This window comes from Arvicanthis niloticus, chromosome 7 (genome assembly GCF_011762505.2).
Source record: "Arvicanthis niloticus isolate mArvNil1 chromosome 7, mArvNil1.pat.X, whole genome shotgun sequence".
Classification (NCBI taxonomy): Eukaryota; Metazoa; Chordata; class Mammalia; order Rodentia; family Muridae; genus Arvicanthis; species Arvicanthis niloticus.
In genome coordinates, this window is record NC_047664.1 from 25,169,656 (window position 1) to 25,197,240 (window position 27,585).

The 27,585-nt window shown below is 38.7% G+C and overlaps 2 protein-coding genes across 3 annotated transcripts in view; one reads left to right on the plus strand and one right to left on the minus strand.

The window, feature by feature from the left end:
* Nucleotides 1–486: 486 nt before the first annotated feature.
* On the minus strand, nucleotides 487–27,334 carry Cnrip1 (cannabinoid receptor interacting protein 1). The gene is made up of 3 exons (XM_034509503.2): nucleotides 26,750–27,334; nucleotides 24,357–24,507; nucleotides 487–1,444 (listed from the first exon to the last, which is right to left on the minus strand). Exons 1-3 carry the CDS (start codon nucleotides 26,926–26,928, stop codon nucleotides 1,280–1,282), a joined length of 495 nt encoding a protein of 164 aa, XP_034365394.1. The 5' UTR covers nucleotides 26,929–27,334; the 3' UTR covers nucleotides 487–1,279.
* Nucleotides 26,778–27,585, plus strand: part of Plek (pleckstrin) — a 79,025-nt gene continuing 78,217 nt past the window's right edge. Inside the window, exon 1 of one of the 2 annotated variants that reach the window (XM_076938100.1) lies at nucleotides 26,778–26,915. The gene's annotated coding sequence lies outside the window, so the exon portion shown is untranslated. The remainder of the gene's footprint in view (nucleotides 26,916–27,585) is intronic. The other variant, XM_076938099.1, reaches the window with a different exon arrangement.

Sequence of the window (27,585 nt, forward strand, 5' to 3'; positions counted from 1 at the left end):
AGGTAGAGAAGGGGAAACACAATCTCAAGCTGACTCCCCCCCCCCCCAACAGGGTAGGATTCTTTATGTTCAAGTAAATGATAATGTAGAAGGTAAGACATTATTTCTTAAGAGGAGATTCCTTCTTATGGAGTCATATGGAGCACAGGCTTTGTGCCAAGTTCCTTGAAGTGCCATGTGAGCAGGCAATGAAGTCTGAATGCTGGCGGTGCACATGTTCTGCTCCAGTATGAGGCCCTCATGCCATTGCTTTCATTAGCTCACTAGTGGAGCAGTTGCCACAGAGTAAGGAACAAAGATAATGACAAACTTATGCTGATCGCTTAGTAGATGCTTAGACTCCTGTTACCATTGTTGAGCCTTGCTGGAGGCCCCTACTCTCCGTACACTGTCCTTACCCTTCAGCATAGAGATTTGAATTCACTGTCTTAGAAAAGAGATTGTCGTGCTAGACAGCTGTTTCTAGACAAAGTTCAAGTTGGGGCATGATTTTCATTGTCTTTATTAAGAAGTATCAAAAGTTGATTAACATTCCATACACGGTTGTACAAAGTTCAAGTGAAAGGGTAGGTAGGGATGCCATCTCTATGTTTCTTTAAAGTCTATGGTAGCTTGCCAAAGGGGTGACCAACTCCACAACAATGTCTTTCCCTGATTTCTACTCGATCACAGCAATAGCTGCTTGAAAGACTATTAATATGTTATAAATACTTATTCATATATTCATCTTTTTAATTCCTTCATTATCTTTCTTTCTCTGAAAGAGCTGAGCTGTTGGTAAGAAGCACAACATTTGAGTCCCATTTACTGCAGATAGTGTTGTTAACATTTTTCACAAAGCCAGCTTTGGATGCTCACAAACATTGCATGCTACATGTTACAAGTCACACATGGGGGACTCTAGCACACTGTTATCTTAATTTGACAATAAACACAAGAGGGAGAAATTGCTTGTCTTGGAAACAAAACACCATGGTCCTTCTGTGGAACTTTTTATAGGACAAACCTGCTACTACCACTGAGCTCCTGTCACACTAGCAGACAAGATAGATGCAGGAACACCAGCACACAATAGTTGGAGGGAGAACTTTGAGGGGTGTGACATCACACATGATGTCATCGGTACTGCATCAGAGGGAAATCACATTTTCACAGTAATTGGGGGTAGGAGGTCATTAGGATAGAGCCATGGTGTGGTGTGGCCTTTGTTAAGGCTTGTGCTGGTTTGTCTAAACGTCGATTTCTGGAGATTGTCTTGCAACATCAGAAGGAGCCATTTTCAGAGGAAGGACTCCTTATTCACCCACATGAGGCTGCGGGTCTCATTGGGCTTGCATTCGTACTCAATGACGGAGAACGGGCTTCCCCACTGGCAGTGGTCGCGCTTGTGGTAATTGTAGAACTTGACTTGCCACACTGTCTCGAAGGTCCCAATGTCTGTGAACTGAAGGAAGAGAGACATTCATGAAACTCTCATCCTGCCACCAGCAGTGGATGCCTGCTAAATTCAGCGACACAAGCCCCTGGTAATCCGGACTCAGAAGCCACATCTCGCTTAGTCTGCAAAGGTTACACATTTTTTTTTTTTTTTTTTTTTTTTTTTTTTTTTTTTTTTTTTTTTTTTTTTTTGTGAGCTGCATTCCTTTATTGTTGGAGATATTTTTTTTTTTTTCCAGATCTCTTTGGCATCGGACTGTTTCATGAGTTTTTGTTATTTTCCAAGTTTAGTTTTCTAAAAAGCCAACCTTAGACTTTCACAATTTCAATGGTTTTTCTAAATTTCTCCTTGCCACAGAAGTATTTGGAAAGAGAAGTGCAGGGAACCTTCTGGGCCTGGAATGGGCTTGAAGTAGGTGGGCCACAGCTTTAAAGACATAGGATGTTGCTTTAAAGACTGCTGGTCTCTGGCCTTCTAGCTCTTTGACTATACTGAATGTTTGCCGACGACTTCTAAAAGATTCTAACAACTTTCTTGCTTATTCTATTGTTAAAAAACACTGGCTTCTTTTCTCTTTAACTCTGTGCTTTATTAAACATCATAACTCTCTGTGTTTTATTTATTTCTTCATGTTTAAATAAGTGCTAGGGAAACTTAACTCTTTCATACTGTTCTGAGTTCTGTTAAGCACTAAAAACTTAAGTCTTTCTTACTTGTGCTATGCTTCAATAAGCACTAAAAAACTAACTATTACTTGTGCCACACTTCATTAAGTGTTAAAACTTAACTCTTTCTTACTTGTGCTTTAATGAGCACTAATATCTGGCAATTAATACATACTGTTTAGCAGCAGGGAATTAAGTAAAAGGATTTATTGCTGGTGCTCCTTTCTCTGGTGAATCAGCCAGAAACCTCTCTGGCTAAGCTTGTTAACTCTTTGTGAACCAGAGAGGAAGGAAAGAAAGAGAATCAAGATGCTGTATACAAAAATGCACAGACACATATACATTCAAGCATTCATATACCTACACTCTGGCTGGGCCTGACTGTCTGTCACAATCAACTTTACAAATATTCATTCATGTTTACATACATGCACATATACCTACACACAAACATACAGACAAGCAGGCATACACATTTGGATGGATGGATGGTTGGGTGGATGTGGCAAAGCTTCTCAAGCCAAACCATTCAACTAATAACTTTATTCCTTTTCTCTGGTCTTTTTTATATCTTCTTAGACAAAAAGTTCTTTAGAAAATTACCTCAGAGATAAAATGTTACATAAAATGGGAGCTACAGAAGGATGTTGGTATTAACATCAAAGCAGTGTTTCATTATAATGTACTCATTAAAAGTTCAAAGCAACAGTTTTTTACATGGCCTTGTCTTATAGTGCATACCTGTGACTTTATCCTTGGATCTAAATGTTTTTCCTTGACCACAAAATTGTCTCAAGTCTATTTATCTTTTTAGTATGATTATGAAAACTCATTACATTTCTTACTATGCAGCCTTTACTTAGTAGTCTGAGGAATGAGCACATTCTTGTCTTGATTCTAACTTTATTACTTCTTTCTAGCAGCTGTCTCTAAAAAGTTTCTTCCTAAAATTATTTGAATCAAGTCAGAAATTCTATAGAATCATTCTATATTTGTCTATATAGCATCACTACAAGGTAGCACATTTTTTAGGTCTACAGAAATCTGATCAAAAGGGTGGGTCAACACCTAGTGATTGTTACATATTTGATAATAACAGGGAAAGTATATTAATAGCAGGAATCTTTCTTAAAATAGATTTCTCCTGGGCCTTGCCTATTGGAGAAACTCCATCATAGATTTTTAACCCAAGATGGACTCATCTCAGGAAGATCACCTGCTAGTTTCCAGCCTCTCCTAATGATGGCTTCTGACCGAGAAGAAAGGAAATAGTGTCGACTGGCCATCTTTTGGGTTCTCTTTCAAAAGACAGTCGTACAAGAATGTACTATATTCTGTATCTGAACATAAATAATTGTCTTTTTGTAATTAGTCTCAATTCAGCAAGTCTATGCCCATGGATTATACGATCTGTACTATTCAAACTTTTAATGCCTCTTATGTACCTTGTAATATAAAAATTGTATAAGGTGTGATTACTGCTTTTAAGATGTTTGTGTTCCAACCAGGTATGATAGCTTACACTGAAATCCAAGCATATGGAAGGTCGAGAGGAAAAGACTGCCATGAGTTCAAGGCTAGCCTCAACTACCATGTGAATGAATGCTATCATTTCACTAGAGGGTTGGAAGTTAGGTTCAGTGAAAATCACTGCACAGAATTCTGAGCTGGAAGGATGGGTTTGTCTTGCAGCCAAAGAGGGCACAGAATGCTTTAAAGGCCACCGGGCAGGTGCTCAAGTGGCCTGGGGTTTGCCTGAAGACGACTGCCTACCACAGCTATTTAGAGCATCTGGCACTAAACAGCATTATGCCGGTGGTTATTTTCTTCTCTGATCCTCCTATGATGGGAAGGGGCAGGGAATGACTTGGCAGGAATCTTAGACTCTTCTAGAGCCAGGAGACATAGAGAGAAGGGCAGTGAGCAAGGCGAGCTTTTATGCTTTGCAGTTGATACAGGAGGAGGGTGATCGGGTGCTTCACAGAGAGCTTTCCAAAGGGCGCAGTACTCAGCACTTTCACCATTGCCTCATTTGCTAACTTGGTCCCAAAGCAAGATCTGGGCTTCCCTTTGGGAACCCTGTCTGATGTGAAGCAGGGGATGATACCATTAGAGTCTACACATTGCCTGGGTATGAAAGGAGTATCTCTACTTGCAGAGTCATGGCCTAAAAACCTATGAGCTCGTATATAGTAACCTCAGCCTGGAATTAACTGAAAACCACCCACTCTTCATTCGACGGGAGGCAAGTTTTGGTATATATGTTAAATGATATGTGACTGATCCATATCCATCAATAGGATATGTAGATTAAGACAAGAACAGGGATGGTTCTTAAGACAGTATATACAAATCAATTTAGATTCTAGGGAATACATACCATACGATTCCAATGACCTGAAAAGTATATGATACAATACAGGCTATACTGACAGAAAATATCTGTGGGTATCTGGCCTGAGATGGAGGAGTTTGATGGAAATGTTCAAGCTACTGTATTTATTATTTGCAAAGCATGTCACATAGCTGATTGCCTTTTAAATCAGTATTCATTTGCAGTTAGGCACAGGAAGGTAGTGATTGAGACCTTAATTAAGAGTTTTTTTGAAAGTTGGATTAAAGGTAGAGTGTATGTGGGTCCAGAAGTCGTGCTTCCTACAACAACACTGTAACATTCAGAGCAGTGAAAAACTGAGCCAGGCGGTGGTGGCGCACGCCTTTAATCCCAGCACTTGGGAAGCAGAGGCAGGTGGATTTCTGAGTTCGAGGCCAGCCTGGTCTACAGAGTGAATTCCAGGACAGCCAGGGCTACACAGAGAAACCCTGTCTCGAAAAACAAAAACAAAAACAAACAAAAAAACAAAAAAACAAAAAAAAGAAAAACTAAACGTGGAAATGCTTACTTTGAGAGCGAACTACTGTATAGCAATTTAACATTCTTATTATTTTTTATTCCTCCATGAATCAAGTACAGTACAATAGTGGGTGCATGCCATTGGGCCAGGAGTGTAGCTCAGGACCCACCAGGCACCCAAATCCTGCCCCAGTGGAATACCACTCACCTTCCGCCCCTCGCCTGTTCCTTGTAGCTGGGGCAGACACCTAGCTGGTCTGCTCCCATGAAGACACCATATCCTGAGACATCCTAGAGGAGACACTGCACCGAGAGCAGCAGACACCATATCCTGAGACATCCTAGAGGAGCCACTACACTCAGAGCAGTGGACACCTAGCTAGTCTGCTCCTGTGAAGATACCTTATCCTGAGACATCCTAGAGGAGACACTGCACCCAGAGCAGTGGACACATAGCTAGTCTGCTACCGTGGAGACACCATATCATGAGAAATCCTAGAGGAGCCACTGTACTCAGAGCAGCTGGAGCTCAGGATCACAGGATCACAGGATCACAGGATCACAGGATCACAGGATCACAGGATCACAGGATCACAGGATCACAGGATCACAGGATCACAGGATCACAGAGACATCTGGACCCTGAGGAGTTCTGACACAAGCAAGATAACTGGAAAGGCAGGCTCCAGTCAGAGACAGTGAGTGCAGGTAGCACTAGAGTTAACCAGATGGCGAAAGGCAAGCTAAGAACATAAGCAGCAGAAACTAAAGTTACTTGGCATTATCAGAACCCAGTTCTCCCACCATAGCAAGCCCTGAACACCTCATCACACTGGAAAAGCAGGATTCAGAATTAAAATCACTTCTCATGATGATGATAGAGGACTTTAAGAAGAACATAAATAACACTCTCAAAGAATTTGAGGAGAATACAGGTAAACAGGTAGAAGCCCTTAAAGAGAAAACACAAAAATCTCTTAAAGAAATGCAAGAAAACACAACCAAACAGGTGAAGGAATTAAACAAAACCATCCAGGATCTAAAAATGGAAGTAGAAACAAGAAAGAAATCACAAAGGGAGACTACCCTGGAGATAGAACACCTAGGAAAGAAATTAGGAGTCATAGATGCAAGCATCACCAACAGAATACAAGAGATGGAAGAGAGAATCTCATATGCAGTAGATACCATGAAAAACATTAACACAACTGTCAAAGAAAATGCAAAATGCAAAAAGCTCCTGACCCAAAACACCCAGGAAGTTCAGGACACAATAAGAAGACCAAACCTAAGGATAATAATTATAGATGAGAGTGAAGATTCCTAACTTAAAGGGCCAGTAAATATCGTCAACAAAATTATAGAGGAAAACTTTACTAACCTAAAGAAAGAGATGCTCATGAACATACAAGAAGTCTACAGAACTCCAAATAGACTAGACCAGAAAAGGAATTTCTCTCGTCACATAATAATCAAAACATCAAATGCACAAAACAAAGAAAAATACTAAAAGCAGTAAGGGAAAAGGTCAAGTAACAAATAAAGGCAGACTTATAAGAATTACACCAGACTTCTCACCAGAGATTATAAAAACCAGAAGATTCTGGACTGATATCATACAGACCCTAAGAGAACACAAATGTCAGCCCAGGCTACTGTACCCAGCAAAACTCTCAATTACTGTAGATGGAGAAACCAAGATATTCCATGACAAAACAAATTTACAGAATATCTTCCCTCAAATTCAGTCCTACAAACAATAATACATGGAAAACTCCAACACAAGAAGGGAAACTACCACCTAGAAAAAGCAATAAAGTAATCTTCTAACAACCCCAAAAGAAGATAGCTACACAAACATAATTCTACCTCTAACAACAAAAATAACAGAAAGCAACAATCATTTTTTTTCTTAATATATCTTAACATCAATGGACTCAATTCCACAATAAAAAGATATAGACTAACAGACTGGATACACAAACAGGACCCAGAATTTTGCTGCATACAGGAAACACACCTCAGTGACAAAGACAGATAATACCTTAGAATAAAAGGATGGGAAACAATTTTCCAAGCAAATGGTCCCAAGAAACAAGCTGGAGTAGGCATTTTAATATCTAATAAAATTGATTTTCAACCAAAAGTTATCAAAAAAGATAAGGAAGGACACTTCATACTCTTCAACGGAAATATCTACCAAGATGAAATCTCAATTCTGAACATCCATGTTCCAAATTCAAGAGCACCCACATTCATAAAAGAAACTTTACTAAAACTCAAAGCACACATTGCAACTCATACAATAATAGTGGGGGATCTCAACACCTCACTCTCAGCCATGGACGGATCATGAAAACAGAAACTAAACAGAAACACAGTGAAATTAACAGAAGTTATGAACCAAATGGATTTAACAGATATCTATAGAACATTTCATCTTAAAACAAAAGAATATACCTTCTTTTCAGCACCTCATGGTATCTTCTCCAAAATAGACCAATAACTGGTCACAAAACAGGCCTCAACAGATAGAAAAAGACTGAAATAATTCCTTGCATCCTATAAAATCACCACGGATTAAGGCTGGTCTTCAATAATAACAAAAACAATGGAAAGCCCACATACACGTGGAAGCTGAACAAGGCTCTAGTCAATGATAACTTGGTCAAAGAAAAAATAAAGAAATTAAAGACTTTTTAGAATTTAATGAAAATGATGATATATCATACCAAAACTTATGGGACACAATGAAAGCAGTGCTAAGAGGAAAACTCATAGCTCTAAGTGCCTACAAAAAGAAACTGGAGAGAGCATACACTAGCAGCTTGACAGCATACCTAAATGTTCTGGAACAAAAAGAAGCAAATGCACCCAAGTGGAGTAGACAGCAGGAAAGATTCAAACTCAGGCCTGAAATCAACCAAGTAGAAACAAAAAGAACTATACAAAGTATCAACAAAACCAGGGGCTGGTTCTTTGAGAAAATCAACAAGATAGATAAATCCTTAGCCAGACTAACCAGAAGGCACAGAGACAGTATCCAAACTAATAAAATCAAAACTGAAAAGGGAGACATAACAACAGAAACCAAGGAAATTACAAAAAATTATCAGATCCTACTACAAAAGCCTATATGTAACAAAACTGGAAAATATGGACGAAATGGACATATTTCTGATACCAGGTACCAAAGTTAAATCAGGAGCACATAAACTATCTAAAGAAGCCCATAATCCCTAAAGAAATAGCAGCAGTCATTAAAAGTCTCAAAAAAAAAAAAAAAAAAAAAAGCCCAGGACCAGATTATTTCAGTGCAGAATTCTATCAGACCTTCAAGGAAGACCTAATACCAATTCTCTTCAAACTATTCCACAGAATAGAAACAGAAGGAACCCTACCCAATTCATTCTATGATGCCACAATTACACTCAGACCTAAACCAAACCACACAGAGCCAGAAAGAAAAACAACAAAAGAAAACTTCAGACCAATCTCCCTTATGAATATTGATGCAAAAAACTCAATAAAATTCTTGCAAACTGAATCCAAGAACACATCAAAACAATTATCCATCATGATCAAGTAGGCTTCATCCCAGGAATGCAAGGATGGTTCAATATTCAGAAATCCATCAACATAATCCACCATATAAACAAACTCAAAGGAAAAAAAAAACACATAATCAACTCACTAGATGCTGAGAAAGCATTTCAGAAAATTCAACATCCCTTCGTGGTAAAAGTCTTGGAAAGATCAGGAATTTAAAGTCCCATACCTAAACATAGTAAAAACAATATACAGCAAGCCAGTAGCCAACATCAAACTAAATGGAGAGAAACTTGAAGCAATCCCACTAAAATTAGGGACTAGACAAGGCTGCCCACCCTCTCCCTACCTATTCAATATAGTACTGGAAGTCCTAGTCAGAGCAATTAGACAACAAAAGGAAGTCAAAGGGATACAAATAGGAAAGGAAGAAGTCAAAACATCACTATTTGGAGATGATATGATAGTATACTTCCATCAGAGAACTCCTAAACCTGATAAACAACTTCAGCAAAGTGGCTGGATATAAAATCAACTCAAACAAATCAGTAGTGTTCCTCTACTCGAAGGATAAACAGGCTGAGAAAGCAATTAGGGAAATGACACCCTTCACAATAGTCACAAATAATATAAAATACCTCGGAGTGAATTTAACTAAGCAAGTGAAAGATCTGTATGACAAGAACTTCAAGTTTCTGAAGAAAGAAATTGAAGATCTCAGAAGATGGAAAGATCTCCCATGCTCATTGACTGGCAGTATTAATATAGTAATAATGGCCATCTTGCCAAAAGCAATCTACAGGTTCAATGCAATCCCCATCAAAATTCCAACTCAATTCTTCATAGAGATAGAAAGAGCAATTTTCTTTTTTTTAAATTTATTTTTTATTGGATATTTTATTTACATTTCAGATGCCACCCCCTTTCCCCATTTCCCCTCCCTAGAAAACCCCTATCCCATACCCCCTTCTCCTTTTTGCTTTTATACAAATTTTTTAATGTTAACCAATGGCTTTATAAGTTTGGTAATGCTCAATATCAATCAGAAGTGTAACCAAATACAACTATCTTCTACTGGCAGAGACTTGTGAACATCTGCCTCCATGTCTGGTACCCTTCTCTTTCTCTCTCATCACCTAGCTCCTCCTCTCCTTCTCCTCCTCCTCTCCTTACTCCTCCCACCTTAGCTCCTCCTACATATCACCCTTCCTGTTAAAATGAAACTTTTCTCTCAAAATACAGTTAGAGCATAACTATACAGATTTATGTCAGTAAGGTGCAAGATAGACCTAATACCCAGTCCATCATTTTGTTGACTAAGCAGAACCTCTGTCATCTCTCCTAAATAAAAGACTTAGTTCTGAAGCTGGCTTTTTTTTTCTTGGCTTTAGAATGAATGTCAGCTGAAAACCATCCTCTCAAATCTTTTCGAAAGAGCAATTTTCAAATTCATTTGGAATAACAAAAAACCCAGGATAGAGAGGACTATTCTCAGCAATAAAAGAACTTCTGGGGAGATCACTATCTCTGATCTCAAGCTGTACTACAGAGCAGTAGTGATAAAAACTGCATAGTATTGGTACAGAGACAGGTAGGAAGATCAATGGAATAGAATTGAAGACCCAGAAATGAACCCGCACACCTATGGTCACTTGATCTTTGACAAAAGAGCTAAAACCGTCCAATGGGAAAAGAACAGCATTTTCAACAAATGGTGCTGAATCACCTGGAGGTCAGCATGTAGAAGAATGCAAATTGATCCATTCTTATCTCCTTGTACAACCTTCAAGTCCAAGTGGATAAAGGACCTTCACATAAAACCAGACACACTGAAACTAATAGAAAACATGGGGTGGGGTGGGAAAGAACCTCAAATACCTGGGCACAGGGGAAAAGTTCCTGAACAGAACACCAATGGCTTATGCTCTAAGATTAAGAATTGACAAATGGGATCTCATAAAATGGCGAAGCTTCTGTAAAGCAAAGGACACTGTCAATAGGACAAAATGGCAACCAATAGACTGGGAAAAGATTTTTACCAACCCTACATTTGAGAGAGGGCTAATATCCAATATATCCAAAGAACTCAAGAAATTAGACTCCAGACAACATAACATCCCTATTAAAAATGGGGTACAGAGCTAAACAAAGAATTCTCAACTGAGGAAACTCAAATGGCTGAGAAGCACCTAGTCACCCTTAGTCATCAGGGAAATGCAAATCAAAATAACTCCAAAATTCCACTTCACACCAGTCAGAATGGCTAAGATAAAAAACTCAGGTGATAGCAGATGCTGGCAAGAATGTGGAGAAAGGGCAACACTCCTTCATTGTTGGTGGGATGGCAAACTGGTACAACCACTCTGGAAATCAGTCTGGCAGTTCCTCAGAAAATTGGACTTAGCATTACCTGAGGACCCAGCTACACCACTCCTGGCATATACCCAGAAGATGCTCCAACATATAACAAGGTCATATGCTCTACTATGTTCATAGCAGCTTTATTTATAATAGTCAGAAGCTGGAAAGATCCCAGATGTCCTTTAACAGGGAAATGGATACAGAAAATGTGGTACATTTACACAATGCACTTACTCAGCTATTAAAAACAATGAATTCTTGAAATTCTTAGGCAAATAGATGGAACTAGAAAATATCATCCTGAGTGTGGTAACCCAATCAGAAAAGAACATACATAATATGTACTCACTGATAATTGGATATTAGCCCAAAAGCTTGAAAAACCCAAGATACAACTCATAGACTACATGAATCTTATGACGAAGGAAGACCAAAGTGTGGGCGCTTCAGTTCTTCTTACAAGGAGTAACAAAATACTCATGAGAGCAAATATGGAGACAAAGTGTGGGACAGAAACTGAATGAGGGGTTGTCTGGAGACTGTTCCACCTGGGTATCCATCCCATGTGCAGACACCAAAGGTAGACGCTGATGTGGATGTCAGGAAGTGCATGCTGTCAGGAGCCTGATATAGCTGTCTATTTAGAGGTCTGCCAGAGCCTGACATATACAGAGGTGGATATGTAGCTAACCATTGAACTAATCATGGGGTTCTTTTCATTCAGAGTTTTCTATGATAAAGTGTTATTTTCAAAATAAATTGATTTATCCTATCTCAAAACTTAAGACTGATATGTTATAAATTATATTAAGAATATATACATTCTGGTTTGGAGAGATGGCTCAGAGGTTAAGACCACTGGCTGCTCTTCCAGAGGTCCTGAGTTAAATTCTTCAATAAAGATAAAAAAGGATTAATTAAAAAAGAATATGTTTATTCTGATGAAAATATCACAGCTTTGTTCAAAATAAAATAGCAGTGGTTTGTACAAATGACAATTTTACTTAATAATTAACTTAAAGATGTAGTATCTTTAATCAACAAAAAGCATTCCACGTGTTAGGCAAAAGTTAAAACAAAATTCAACTGAAAGTTAGATTTTAAATCACAATGGTTAATTTATTTGGAGATACAGCCTCACTATGTAGCTCCAGCTATCTGAAGTGTGCTCTGTAAATCATGTTGGCCTTGAAATCACAAAGATCTTCCCGCTACTATTACTTTTGATATATAGCTTTATCACATTATGGTCAAATAAGATATAGGATGTAATTCCAATTCTCCTATCATGTGGTCAATTTAGAACAAAACTCCAGAGGCTGCTGAAAGTGTGTGTGTTCTTTATTGTTTAGGTGGGACGTTCTGTAAATGTCTGCTAGGCACATTTGATTTATGATGCCATTTAACTCCAATTTCTCTTTCTAATCTAGATGATGTGTCTATTGATGAGAATAAAGGTCTTGAAGTCACCCACTGCCACTGTGTTGAGGTTAATCTGTGATTTTTATATCTAGTGGCATTTGTTTTATCAAGTGGGGTGCACCTGTATTTTTTGAGTATATTTTAAAACTAAAATACTTTATTAGCATACTCTTCTTTTAATGAGTGTGAAGTGACCTTTGTTATTTGTTTTTGACTTGCTTTCTCATGAAGTCTGTTTTATCAGATATTTAAATAGACACGACAACTTGTTTTTCTGATTCTATTTTTCTGGAATACCCTTTTATACTTTTACTCTAAGGTGGTGTCTATCGCTGGCAGTGAGGTGTGTTATTTTTGGAGGCAGCAAAATGATGGCTCTTCTTCTCTGTTTCCGTGTGCTGTTCTGTACCTTTTTATTGGGGAATTGAAACTGTTAATATTCAGTCACTGCCAAAAGATATATAGTATTAATTCCCGTTGTTTTATTGATTGGTGGTACTTTCCAAAATGTCTTTGATTGAGTGTTCTATTGTTTATTTATGTCCTGTGTACTCTTTAGTGGATGTCTTAGGTTTTTTATCTTTATGAAGACACACCACGACCATGGCAACTTTTACAAAGGAGAGCATTTAACTGGGGCTGGGCTATAGTTCAGAGGTTTAGCCTATTATCATCATGTCAGCTAGCCATGGCAGCATACAGGCAGACACAATACTGGTGAGGTAGCTGAGACTTCTCTATCTGGATCAGCAGGTGGCAGGATGAGAGAGTGACACTGGGCCTAGCTTGAACTTCTGAAACCTCAAAGCCCACTGCCTGTGGCACATTTCCTCCAACAAGGGTATACCTACTCCATCCAACAAGGTCACAGCTCTCTAATAGTGCCATTCTCTAAGGGTCTATGGGGATATTTCCATTCAAACCACCACAATGTGTTTATTCTTCTCCTCAGAATGAAATGTTTCTTGTCATGTCCTTTGCAGAGCTAGCTTAATGATCACAGATTCCTTCCATCAGTTTTCATTATACAAAGTTTTTTTTTATTTCTCCTTTAACTTTAATAGATAATGTTTCCTAGGTGTAATAGTTTGAGTTGATAGTTGTGGTCCTCAGAACTTGGAAGAGATCTATGCAGATACTTCCTACTTTAAAAGTTTCTTTCAATAGCCAGCTGTTATTCTGATGAGTCTGCCTTTATAAGTCACTTGACCGTTTTCTCTTTCAGCCTTCAATGTTCCTTCTTTATTCTTGTGGTTTTAATGTTTTAACTGTAAAGCTATGGGAATTTCATTTCTGGTCCTATCCAATTTTTGTTCTGTTGACCTCTTGTTCCTGGACAGGCATTTCTATCTCTATGTTTGGAAATTTTTCTTTTATGCTTCTACTGAAAATATTCTCCATGCCTTTCATATGGCATTCTTGTTATTCTTCTATACACACAATCTTAAAGCTACATCTTTTAGTGGTATTCCAAACCTCTGCTATGTTCCAAATCTATATTTTAACAATTTATTATTGGTTTTAATGAGCTATTTGGCCCCTCTACCTTGTTTTCAAGCCCTGATATTTTTGTTCTCTACACAGTCATTTATGTTGATGAGTTTTTCTCTTTCTTTCTTTCTTTCTTTCTTTCTTTCTTTCTTTTTTTCTTTTTTGATTATCAAGGTTTTTAATTACCAGGATCATTTCAGCTTTCTCTCCCTCTTTTTATTCTTTCTTTTTCTTTCTAATTCTTCTTTATGAATTCTATTTCCTGCCTTGTGTTGATTTCCTTATTTCAGCTTGTTTCTGTTCTCTTGTAGGATATTCATGTTTTCTTTGACTTGTTTGAACTAATTAAAACAACTGTTTCAAATACTTTTCCTGGAAGTTCTTCCAGGTTGTTCTCATTGGGGTTCATTATTATGTAATTAATAAGTTTTGAAAGAGACATGTTTTCTTGTTTTGTTTTTAATGTGTGTGTGTGTCTGCCTGTGTGTGTGTGTTGGGAAATATGCACCTGAAGTGAATTAGTTGTATCATTCTTTCCTTTAAAAAATATTTATTTTTATTTTAAGTAATGTGCATGAGTGTGTTGAGTGTTGTTTGTGTGATTGTGCAAGTAAGTGTGTGAAAGCTGGAAGAAAGCACTTAATCTCCATTAACTGGAAACACAGGTAAGCTTCTCAAAGTGGGTGTTAGGAATCAAACCCAGGTCCTCTGGAAGAGGAGCAAGAGCTCTTAATAGTGATGTCTCCATCACCTCTCATAGACAGTGAAAAGAAATTGAAATAAAATATGAAAATTAAGAGTTATCATAAACTGTTCTATTGTAGCAAATAAGACAACTTGGTAGAATTAATTATTTCAAAGGCAAAGTCTGTAAATGTGACTAGCCTGATGAAACTGAAGTTTAATTGAAAGCTTTTGATGAATTCTCCCCAATGTATTATCAGATTTGTAAGGGCTCTCCCAGAAATGTGTGAACTCTTTCCAAACCATTTTATGAAGATAGCAATTTCCTTATAGTGAGACCAGACAAATATATGACAAGAAAAGACCAGACCAATCACTTCCAGAAATAGATTGAAAAATCATCACTAAGATATTAATAAGCAGAGTCTAGCTACTCATATAGAAAACATATCATAATCAATTTCTGCTTGCTTTGGAATTCAAGGTATTTTAACATTGAAGAAAAGCTATGTAATATATTATGAACAAAACAAAAATGAAAATACCTAATAATAAACTCTGAAAATACACAAAATTAAAAAAAAAATTCTGTAACATCATAATGAAAATGCTCAGTAAAGCAGAAGGGAATCTTTAACCATACCTAGGTTTATAGAGAGAGCTATATAACTATTATACTGTTAAAAAAAATTGAACTTTTGAGACTCAGCTGCTCAGATGCAGACCATACTATTCAAAGAACAGATGAGTTGAGCCCCTGCCAGCCCCACTCCCTAGACTCCCTCAAGTCCCCTACCTCTATATCACTGCCTGCCATTTGGGTGAACCCCACCCTCAATTCTGGCAGTCTCCAGCTATTCAGGTGCAGCCCACACCAATCAGAAAAGCAGAGACTCTCCAGCTGCATGAATGACAAAGCAAGTTGCCAGAAGTCAAGCCCCACACCTGGTCATAGAGACTCTTGTGGTTCAGAGATCAAGCAGGCTGCCAGGAACGTGGGTCATAAGACCCGGAAGACCAAAAAGGAAACAAATGAAGGAACGAAACATATATCCAACAAAGACAAACTCAGAAATCAACACCTAGACTTATAATCATCCCAAACCCAGTTGCCTAAATGCCTGTGTAAGAACACAATCAACAACATCCAGGGTAATATGACACCACTAGAGCCCAGGTATCCTATGACAGCAAGACCTGAATATTCTAATGCAGCTGAAGTCCAAGAAAATAACCTTAAAGCCAAATTTATAAAGACGATAGAGAGCCTTAAAAAAGAAATGAAAAAAAAAAAAAACCTTAAAGAAATCAAAGAAAAGACAAATAAAAAATTGGAGGAAATCAATAAATTCCTTAAAGAATGCCAGGAAATCCAAGCAAAGCAAAGCAAAACAACAACCACACCCTTGCCCCAAAACCCAACCAACGAACCAAACAAACAAAATAGGTAAAGAAATTCTGTTCAGGATCTGAACATTGAACTAGAAGCAATGAAGGGAACAGAAACTGAGGGAATTCTGGAAGTAGAAAATCTAGCTAAGTAAACAGAAACTACAGACACAAGCATCAGGAACAGAATACAAGAGATGGAAGAAAGAAACATAGGGTTGAAGATATGATAGAATAAATACATTTACCAGTCAAAAACAAATGTTAAAGCTAAAAAGTTCCTGAGACAAAACATCTAGGAAATTTGGAACACAATGAAAAAGACTAAACCACAGAAAAATAGGAATAGAAGAAGAAAATTCCCAACTCAAAGTCCCAGAAAATATTCTCAACAAAATCATAGAAGAAAATTTTGCTAACCTAAAGAAAGAGATATCTATAAATGTACAAGAAGCTTACAGAACCCCAAATAAATTAGACCAGAAAACTCCCCCACCACATAATAATCAAAACACTGAATGTACAGTACAAAGAAAGAATATTATCAGGTGCAACACAAAAGACCAATTAGCATATAAAGTATACCTATTAGAGTTATACCTGACTTCTCAACAGAGACTGTAAAAGACCACAGATGCCAAGCTAAACCACTACACCCAGCAAAACTTTGAGTTACCATAGACAGAGAAAACAAGGTATTCCATGACTAAACCAAATTTAAACAATATCTATCCACAAATCCAGCCTTACAGAAAATACTAAAAGGAAAATTCCAACCCAAGGAGGTTAACCACACCCAAAGAAACATGGGAAATAAATATCTCCACACAAGCAAAGCCAAAAGAATGGAAGCTAACACACACACACATACACACACACACACACACACACACACACACACACTACCACCACCAACATCAAAACAACAGGAATTAGCAATCATTGGTCTTTAATAGCTCTCAAGATGAATGGACTCAATTCCCCATTAAAAAGATATAGACTAACAGAGTGAATGCACCATCTGCTGCATAAAAGAAACACACCTCAACACCAAAGATAGACATTACCTCAGAATAAAATGCTGGAAAAAATGTTTTCCAAGCAAATAGACCCAAGAAGCAAGATGGTGTAACCATTCTAATATCTAATGAAATAAACTTTCAACCGAAATTAATCAAAAGAGATGGGGAAGTACACTTTATACTCGTCAAAGGAAAAATCCACCAAGACAATGTCTCAATTCTGAACATCTATGCCTCAAATGCAAAGGCATTCACATTTGTTGAAGAAATATTACTAAAGTTTAAATTATGGACTGAACCCCACACATCAATAGTGAGAAACTTCAACACCCCACTCTCACCAATAGAAAGGTTATCCAGACAAAACTAAACAGAGAAACAATAGACATTATAAAATTGGAGATATCAGAAGATAGAAAGGTATGCCATGCTCAGGGATAGGTGGATTATCATAGTAAAAATGGCCATCTTACAAAAAGCAATCTACATATTCAATTCAATTCCTATGAAAATTCCAACACAGTTCTCTACAGACCTTCAAAGAGCAATGCTCAACTTTATATAGAAAAACAAAAAGTCCAGGATGGCTAAAACAATTCTGTAAAATAAAAGAACTTCTAGAGATTTGGCCAGCCATGATTTCAAACTGTACTCAGAGAAATAGTAATAAAACTCTCATGACATTGGCATAAAAACAGGCAGGTTGTTCAATGGAATTGAATCAAAGACCCAGAATTAAATCTACACACATACGGACACCTGCTTTTTTCATAAAGAAGCCAGAAATATACAACAAAAAAAGAAAGCATCTTCAACAAATGGTGCTGGTCAACTGGATGTCTGCATGTAGAAGAATGCAAATAGATTCATATTTGTCACCTTGCACAAAACTCAAGTCCAGATGGATCAAAGATCTCAGCAGAATACCAGATATTCTGAATCTGATAGAAGAGAAAGTGGGAATAACCTTGAACACATGGGCACAGAAGACAACTTCCTGAACAGAACACCAATCGTGTGGGCACTAAGATCAACAATTAATAAATGAAACCTCATGAACCTGAAATGCTTCTGTAAGGAAAAGGACACAATTGAAAGGACAAAGTAACAACCTACAGATTGGGAAAAGATTTTTACCAACCTCACATCTAACAGAGGGCTAATATCCAAATTACATAAAAAAAACCCTCAAGAAACTAGATGCCAACAAATCAGATAGTCCAACTAAAAAATGGGATACAGACCTAAACAGAGTTCTCAACAGAGGAATATCTAATGGCTAAGAAGCACTTAAAGAAATGTTCAACCTTAGCCATCAGGGAATGCAAATCAAAATGACCCTGAGATTTTATACACCTGTCAGCATGGCTAAGATCAGCAAAACAATTGACAGGACATGCTGGTAAGGATGTGGAACAAAGTGAACACTTCTCCATTGCTGGTTGGGGTGCAAACTTTTACAGCCACATTGTAAATCAATATGGCGATTTGTCAGAAAATTGGGAATCAGTTTATCTCAAGATCCAGCTATACCACTCCTGGGCATATACCCAAAGGATGCTCCACTATACTACAAGGACACTTGCTCAACTATGTTTATAGCAACTTTATTGAAAACATCCAGAAACTAGAAAAAGCCTATATTTTCCTCAACCAAAAAAAAAAAAGGTAAACAATGTAAAATTTGTGATATATTTATACAATGGAGTAATTCTTAGCTGTTAAAAGCAATGACATCATGAAATCTGCTGGAAAGTGGATGGAACGAGAAAATATCATCCTGAGTGAGGTAATCCAGACTCAGAAAGACAACCATGGTATGTACTCACTTAGTCTGACAGGTGTACGGAATCGCAGAGTCATCTTTATTTGCATTCCCTGATGGCTAAGGTTGAATGTTTCTTTAAGTGTTCCTTAGCCATTAGAGATTTCCAGTAATGGGGGATATAGAGCCTGGACAAGCCATCTCCTGTAACAAGGCAAGGTTTCCAGTGGAGGGACTGAGACTGGGATACCACCTCAGCCATAAAATCTTTGACCTACAATTTGTCCTGACTATGAGATAGACTGGGGTAAAGGTGGTGCAGAAATTGTAGGAGTGGAGAACCAATGACTAGTCCTGCTTGAGACTCATGCCATAATAAAGGGAGCTCATCACTAACACTGCCTGGATGGTCAAGAGCCAGAGTCTTGTTGGTCCAAAGACCTGTGATAGAACCAAACAGGAATGGAAAGAAAAATCAATGAAATGATTCCTAATGATATTCTGCTATAGTTATAGATTGGTGTCTAGGCCAATTTTTATCAGAGAAGCGCCACCCAGCATCTGATGGAAACAGATGCAGAGACTCCCCAGCCAAACATTAGGCAGAGCTTGGGAATCCCATGGAACCAGGGGAAGAAGGATTGCAGAAGCCAGATGGGTCAAGGTCACTACAAGAAAACCCATAAAATCAACTAACCTGAGCCCATAGGGGTTGAACCACCAACCAGGGAGCCTGCATGCCCTCCACACATATCTTACAGTTGTGTAGCTTAGTCTTGTTGTGTGACTCCTAACAGTGGGAGCAGGAACTGTCTCTGAATATGTTGCCTGCCTTTGGGACTGTGAGTGGGTAAATGTGTGTGTGTGTGTGTGTGTGTGTGTGTGTGTGTGTGTGTGTGTTAGATTATGTGCACACAAATATAGGTACTTTGTAGCTCAGAAATGTCAGATCCCTGGGAGCTGGACTTACAGACAGTTGTAAGCAATGTGATGTGAGTGCTGGGAACCTAACTTGGTCCTCTGTAAGAGAATTACATGCTCTTGACTGCTAGCCATATCTCTGGCACCCTCCCTTAAAACTTTCAATTTGAGACAGAGAGAGAGAGAGAGAGAGAGAGAGAGAGAGAGAGAGAGAGAGAGAGAGAGAGAGAGAGAGAGAGAGAGAGAGATATTGTGACATGAGTACAGATATCTGCAAGGGATGGGAGCATCAGACCTCCTAGAGTTGGAGGTACAGGCAGATGTGAGTTATCTGGTATTGGTACTGGGAACTAAACTCAGGTGCTCTGGAAGAGTGGCATGTACTCTTAACTGCCAAGCCATCACCTCTACAACATGGACATTTCATATGTAGCTAAATGTACACTTATTCTATGACTTAGAAATGAACTCTTAACCATTAACTCAAAAGAAATGAAAACACTTGTCCTAGTTGAGAATTATACTTAGATGTTCACTGTAGCTTTATATGTAATGGCAAAAGCTGAAAACAATCAGCTATGCCTGTGTATAAAGAGATAAATGAATTTTAAAGTAAAGTGTTTTATACACTGATAAAGGAGCCAACACACAATGGCAGAGTTGACATATGTAGTAGCATTATTAAATCTGCATTTCATGGAAGATTTCTTCCTTTCTTTCAAGATTTATTTATTTTTATTTATGTGTCTGCATTTATGCCTACCTGAGTTTATGTGCAGGTGCCTGTGGGCTCTGGAAAAGATCCCTTGGTGTATAAGCAGTTGAAATAGGAGCTAAAAACCAAACTAAGGTTTTCTTCAAGAGTAGTGATTGCTCTTTACTGCCAAGCTGCCCCTCCACCAACCCCATTACTTATTTATTTCCTAATTCAGAACTAAAATAAAACACTTGTCACAGCCTCCACAGGGACTATATGTTTTTATTATAGGTTTTTATAATAGCAGCTGTTTTTGTTGTTATGATAGGATCTGACAATGCGGCATCCTTTGACTTTGAACTCACAACTCTGCCTCAGCCTCACGAGTGTAGTGACTGTAGATGTGTCCCATCACGGTTGGCTTGTAATGGATAATGTTCACATCATTAAAGAGAGTCATAAACAAAGCCTGGTTTTGCTGCTTAAGATTAGAAGCTCTATAAAGTTAGGAATATTTATTTATTTTTCACTGCTCTTCCCCATGTATCCAAAATACAAAAAAATTTTCAAATATTTGCTGATAAGGAAAATAAATAAAAACTAGTAATATAAAAATCCTACATTAGATCTCAGAAAAAAGATTGAGATGCGATGAATATAAAAATTCTAAATGTAATCTTATTATATTGAACTTACTAATATGTTAAATAAAATAAAATATTTAAGGTCAGCTTATTTTAATAATTAATTTCTACATTATTCTCCAATGGAGTGATATGAACTGAAATAGAATTTGAGTTTGTTTCATCTGAAATTTAACAAATGAAACTGTAAGAATTCAAATGAAAATGTATAAATGTAGTTGTGTATATGTACATAAATAATCTCAGAATTAGGAAAGATTTTCAATTCTGAATTGACAGTAACTTTAAAAGTCATAGAAGAAAAGAAAAATACATTGGGCTATGTTTTTAAATTTACATAGTAATCAAAGTTAACACAAATGACAAATGATAAACACACTCAAAATACAATAAAAATGACTTAAAGATTTATTAAAGTCAGTAGGACACCCAGGTTGAAATAGGGATAAAAACTGCATATATATTATATAAAGGAAGTGCAAATTGCAAACATCAAGCCAACAGTAATTCAACACATGGAAGTTAAAATAGTCTATGAGGGTTGGAACATTTAAAAGTGTTTTTAATCATATTTATTTGTTGTTATTATTGTTAAGTAAACTGCTATTTATTGCTTGTGTCTTGGTATGCGGTTTCATGTGCCATGGTATAACCCTAAGTATGGGTTCTTTCCTTCCACCACAGGAGCTCTGGGGATTGAACTCAGACTGTTTTTCTGGGTGGCAAGACCGTCAGCCGTCTATGCAGATTCTCCTTGCATTCCTAGATGCCAGTGTTTGTAAAATCCTCTAGCATACATATTCCTTCTGGAAATCTACCTCAAGTAAACAATAAGTTTTTTACAAGTGAGTAAAACTTAAAGTAGTAAGAAATGAAAACCACCAATAGGTAATTGGAGATATTGACACACTCACATAATAGACTTCAAAATGATGCTTCATATTTACATCTTTGGATGTATATGTTCATAGGAAACTGTGCAGAGAATGATGCACAGTATATACATGTATCCAAAGACAAAGTAAGCTTCTTTCTAGGAACAGAGACTAAATGTTGACAACAGTTGTCTCTTAGAGAAATTGGTATTTTCTGCAGTTTATATTTTACTCAGTTGACTCTCTGGAGGAAAACAGAATTCCTTATAAAAGGAGTTCAAATATTGCACTCCAAATAATAGACTCCTAATTTTTTTCTTACATTGTAGCTGGTTTAAATATATCAGACACTGAGTGGTCTTGAGATTTTTCAGATGAGTTGAATTGGGTCTCAGATCAATGTTTCTGGAAGGGGATAATACAGACCATCCTCAATAGGGTGGATTTTCTGTAGGTATGTCAGTTTCATCAGTCCTAATGTACCCATCATTAAAATAAAAAAAAATCCCTGCATATGGGACCTACATCTGAAATTTTAAGCAATCATTAGAGGAAATTTTCTTATGTGGATATTTGGGAAAGTCTGTGATCTCCTCTATAAAGGAGGACAGCAGGCAATTCAAGGTTGTTCTTTCAGAAGGAAAAGAATGCCTTTGTTTTCTATAGTAGTCTATTAGGCGATCTTCCCTTTCCTTATATCTTTTTTGTTTGTTTTAATTTATTTTTATATTTTATTTACATTTCAGATGCCATCCCCTTTCCCCATTTCCCCTCCCTAGAAAACCCCTATCCCATGCCCCCTTTTCCTTTTTGCTTTTATACATTTTTTTAAAGATGTTTATCAAAAGCTTTATAAGTTTGGTAATGCTCAATCAGAAGTGTAACCCAATACCCAACCTAGATATATAAACTATCTTTGACTGGTAGAGACACGTGAACATCTGCCTCCATGCCCCTCCCCCCCTTCTCTCTCTCATCACCTAGCTTCATCCTTCCTGTTAAAATAAAATTTTTTTCTCTCAAAATGCAATTAGAGCATAATTATTCCTAATTATACCAGTGAGGTACAAGATACCTGGTTAGTCAATAAAATAATGGACTGGACTAATACCCAGTCCATCATTTTATTGACTAACCAGAACCTCTGTCATCTCTCCTAACTAAAACACTTAGTTTTGAACCTGGCTTTTTTTCTTGGCTTTAGAATGAATGTCAGCTGAAAACCATCCACTCAGATCTTTTCTCTCAAAGTAAATAGCCAGGATTGGCTATAAGACTATAGGTCTTCAACCCCGTCAGAAATCCAGAATGACTGAGTTAACTGAAATTATGGGAAGCACTAAGCATAGCTTCTAAAACTTAGCCAATTTATAGAGACCGCTGAACACCTGGAAAGCCCCTATACTACTGAACGTTGGAGCATCAAATCTTCAGTCTTCTGGCCCAGAATCATATTACAGACCTTAGTGATGCAGAATTATTAAGGGCTGATTACTCTGTCTAGGCAGATATAATCAGTCGACTATTCTGCAAGTGTGTCCTTTTCTGGACAGTAATTTGTCTGTAGACCTTTCCTTATATCTTAGTAAGGTTATTACATCATCTATAGAGTATGCACATACCCTTAACTCTACTTGTCAACTTTATCCTTTAATCTCTTTGATGTCAATATTGCTTGGTGATTAATATTTTCTAATAATATACACATGCACTCTAAGTTAATAGGCTCTGCATGGTAAGCCAACCTTCTGAAAACACTCAGTTTTTTTTTTTTTTTTTTTTTTTTTTTTTTTTTTTTTTTTTTTTTGGTTTTTCGAGACAGGGTTTTTCTGTGTAGCCCTGGCTGACCTGGAACTCACTCTGTAGACCAGGCTGGCCTCAAACACTCAGAAAATCTTGTGTGTGTGTTGAACATGTATTGACTTCTTTATCATCATTCCCTAAAAAAGTATAATACAAGAAATATTTACAAAATAAACATAATCCAAAAATTATTTGAAGTGTATGCCTGCCTTATACTGTACTGTCATATATAAGGGATCTAATTCCATATATAAGGGCTTGTGGCATCGATGAGTGGCCTTGGAATCAATCCCTATAGGCACAGAGGGTTGGCTGCATTCGATATGGTCAGAGTAAAATGCTTATTGTTTACAATGGCAGTCACTTTTTGGTTCCTCATGTGAGAGTGTATTAAGAATCAAAATGTCATTTAGAGAACTTTCTTCACAGCAAAGAACTGTGGGCCATGTAGAATCACAATCTTTTAAGAGTGAATTATTTTAAAAGTCCATGTATAGAACCCAACAGAGAAAATGGCAATGTAGCTACTATCTCTCCTAGAACCCTTTATCTGGCATCCTTAATGTCTGGAAGGTCAGTTTTTTTTTATGCAAAAGAGCATCAGTAATTAAATATTACTGTCTCTCTCTACAGGTCCATGAGGGAAACTGAACCCTATTTCCATAGTAACTGGCTCCAGTGTATCTTTGCTTGTTCCTAAAGAGGTAGTGATTTTTTTTCCCTGTAGTTTCTCTTTGTTCTGAAAACACATCCCCACATCCCCAGCTTGGACTCACCGGCATGGTGATCTGGATGGGTTGTCGCTCTCCACTTTTGGTTGGGGCTACACCTTCTGTATCATATATGCCGGTGTAGACAACTCTGTCTCCGTCAGGCTCCTTACACTTCAGCTCCAGTGGGACAAGCACACCACCAATGGAAATGTTCCTGCAATGGACTTGAGTTGAGCATAGATAGTAGCGATTATCTTAGTCATCCTGTTCTATTCTAAATCAAAATCCTGGAGAGAAAACCTAACAAGGTTTGGCTAAAGAAGACATACAGAAACTTCAGAAAGTTCAGGAGGTTACAGTTGTCCAGCTAAACAGTAACGTGATCGTAGACCAACCACTTCCCCTCCTTAGACTATCTTCAGTATTCTCATGGATAAGATCTCTTTGCTCGTTGAAATAATCTGTGGAATTAAAATTCTACCTACCTACCCCACCCTCCAGAGACCAGGACCCCACTAGGCTGGGATGTAATTTGGCACTGACAAATCTCAGTGATGCATATATGTATTTAGTTTCAAAGACCTCTGACCTAAAAAAACAGTTCTTAATATTTTTTTAATTTTTGTTCCAACAATTGAAGATTTTCCCTTAGGTTTACTGCATTCTAGAAATTCTCAGTGGAGTCATCCCTTCATATGAAGATAAATGTTCTCCATTCGAAGTCCCAAGTATCAATTGAAAATCCATCAGAATATAAATATTTAGGCTTCACCCTGGAAATATCGAACTGGAAACTCTGGTGAGCCCAAACTGACTGGTTCAACAAGCTCTTCAGCTAATTCTGATAGAAACTCAACTTGGGAGTCACTGGATTAGGCCACTGAAGAAATCCTTACCACAACTTAAATGTAATTAGAGAAAAGTTTACCAGCACTGAATCTGCTTTCAGATTAGCTTGACATCTAGTAAACTACCTCCAAAGAAAGAGAAAAATAACATGTGCAAGTCAGGGCAACAGTTGACAGGGCAGAAGAGAGGGGACAGCCTGGACACAGTGCAGGGACAGTTAGGGACTTTAAGGACAATGGGTACAGGGAGCTGGGAGGTGGAGGTTTGAGGGAACACCAGAAACCACCCACGTGTGGCTACAGATCTTTGTGTGTAGGGGCTAAATAAAATAAGTTTACTTAATTCAAACTAACTAAAAGTATCTGATTGCTTCAAAGCTTCTTCTTCCCTCACCAAACGTTAGGGGTCATAAATACTGTTTTAATCTTTCTTACAAGCTAGTCTTCACACAGTGTTTGGGTGAAAGGTGGAGAGTAGAGGACCCTGCAACAGTTAGTTTCAAGTGTCAACTTGATAGAGTGTAGAATCACCTGGGAGGGGATTCTCACTGAGAACTGCCTCCCCGGGTTGGCCTGTGGTCATATCTGTGTGGGATTTAAAAAAAAAATTGTTTAATCATGGTTGGAAGACCCACCTAAAAGTGAGCTGGGCTCTGGACAGAATGGAAAGGAGGGAGCAGATGAAGGCTCATGTACATGCCCCAGTTCACTACGCTCTGCTCTCGACTACGGATGTAATATGACAAACTGCTTCAAGCTGCAGCTGCCCTGACTTTTTCACTTGAGGGACTGTAACATCAAAACTGAGGCAAACAAAAACTTTCTTCAGTAAACTGATTTTTGGCAGAGTATTTTATCACAGCCACAGGAAAAGAAACTAAGTGATCTCTTTTCTAACTGCCACCATGTTGTTTTACAGTCCTCTTGTGAAGATGCTGTTAACCACCACAGAGATCAGCACTAAGCTGACCCAAAAATGCAGACAGGAAGGAAAGAAAAGGCACAGCATATGGAAAACCATAAAGGTGGGCCCAGCACAGGCACTGCCCTCTAATTTCGGCCTGATGCCTCAGCTGTCATTAACCCTGGAAAGGGGAACTGGAGAACATCCTTCAGGGAACCCAGTGACCATCTGTCCACTGAGATTACTCATTCCTCAGCCTCTCTTCCCCCTCCGTATTGTCAGCAGAAGCAGGAGAGATTGCAGGATCCAGGAGAGGAGAGATGGGATTGTGTTTGCTGAAACCCTCTGTCTTTCTACCATCTGCCCCACCCTGTATACCTGCGGTTCTCTACAAGAAATCAAAACAAAGCAAAACCCAAAATACAGTAACAGCAACAAAAGCCCACAAACCCTGGATTCTTGTCGCAGATTTAAAGGGACTTACTGAGATGGCTGGAAGGAATCAGGAATGTAAGACTACAAGCTTAAGGCTGGGGAGTAGTTTAGGGGCAGGGCATTCACCTCTTGCCCTCACCTCGGGTCCTGCTGGGCATGCGAGAGTCTAGAAGGGCCCAGTGGAGACTAGGGATGTCCTGGGGCCGCCATGCTCCTCCCATACCCGGGATATTATTGCCCTGCCACCACCCGGCACGCCCCACACTCACTCGACCTGCAGTGTTGTGGGCTTAATCTTCACCTCCACCTTGTAGGAGGAGCCGGTGAGCAGCTTGATGGTGCGGTTCTGGCCGAAGCGCTGCCCATCCACCTTGAAGAAAACAGGGCCGTCGTTGGGCTGGATGCGCAGCGCGATGGAAAGGCGCACGAGCCCGGGTAGGTCCCCCATAGCTGGTAAAGGGGCTGGCAACCGTGGACGGATTGGTGGACAGTGAGGGCTGGAGGGAGCTGCTGCAGCGCGATGGGCGGAGGGGATAAGCAGGGAGAAAGAGAGAGCCGATGGACTCAGGCCACAGCTAGGAGCGGTCGCCTCTGTCCACCCCAGATTTTGAGAAGCAGCTGGCGAGGCTATGGCCCTCCAGCACACTCAGACAAGGAGCGGGATCCAGAGACAGCACGGAGGCAGCAGGCTGCCCCATCCCCCGCTCCCCACGCAGGGCCCTGCACGCACGCGAGGGCTCGCAGTGACTCGACTGGCAGGCTGCCCCGCAAATCAGCACTGCTGGGGGCTAGAGAGTTAATCTTGTTTACGCACCACAATCCCCTTCAGCAGGACTGACGTTTAGGCTCCTCCTAGAACAGCACCGGATACGAGGAGGATGGGGCGGGGAGGCACTGGGGCCAAGATTAATTGCTACAACAAGGAGCAGAGACCCCAGAGTCTAGGCGCCAAGGGATGTGGATTCACTTTCTAGAGGGTTTGAGTTGCGGTTTGGGTGTGAAGTGGCTGACAGTGGAAGCAAGTGGCGGGAATCGGGGTAGGAAACTGCTAGCTAGTGATTTAAATTCAGGAAATGAGTGTATCCTACTGAGAGCTTAGGGCAAA

Bases quoted from the DNA above. Each gene is read 5' to 3' on its own strand.
- Cnrip1 (XM_034509503.2), bottom strand. From the start codon at position 26,928: ATGGGGGACCTACCCGGGCTCGTGCGCCTTTCCATCGCGCTGCGCATC. The intron at 24,508-26,749 runs GTGAGTGTGGGG...AGTCCATTGCAG, and splicing joins CCCACAACACTGCAGGTCGA to GAACATTTCCATTGGTGGTG. The intron at 1,445-24,356 runs GTGAGTCCAAGC...CTCTTCCTTCAG, and splicing joins CCATCCAGATCACCATGCCG to TTCACAGACATTGGGACCTT.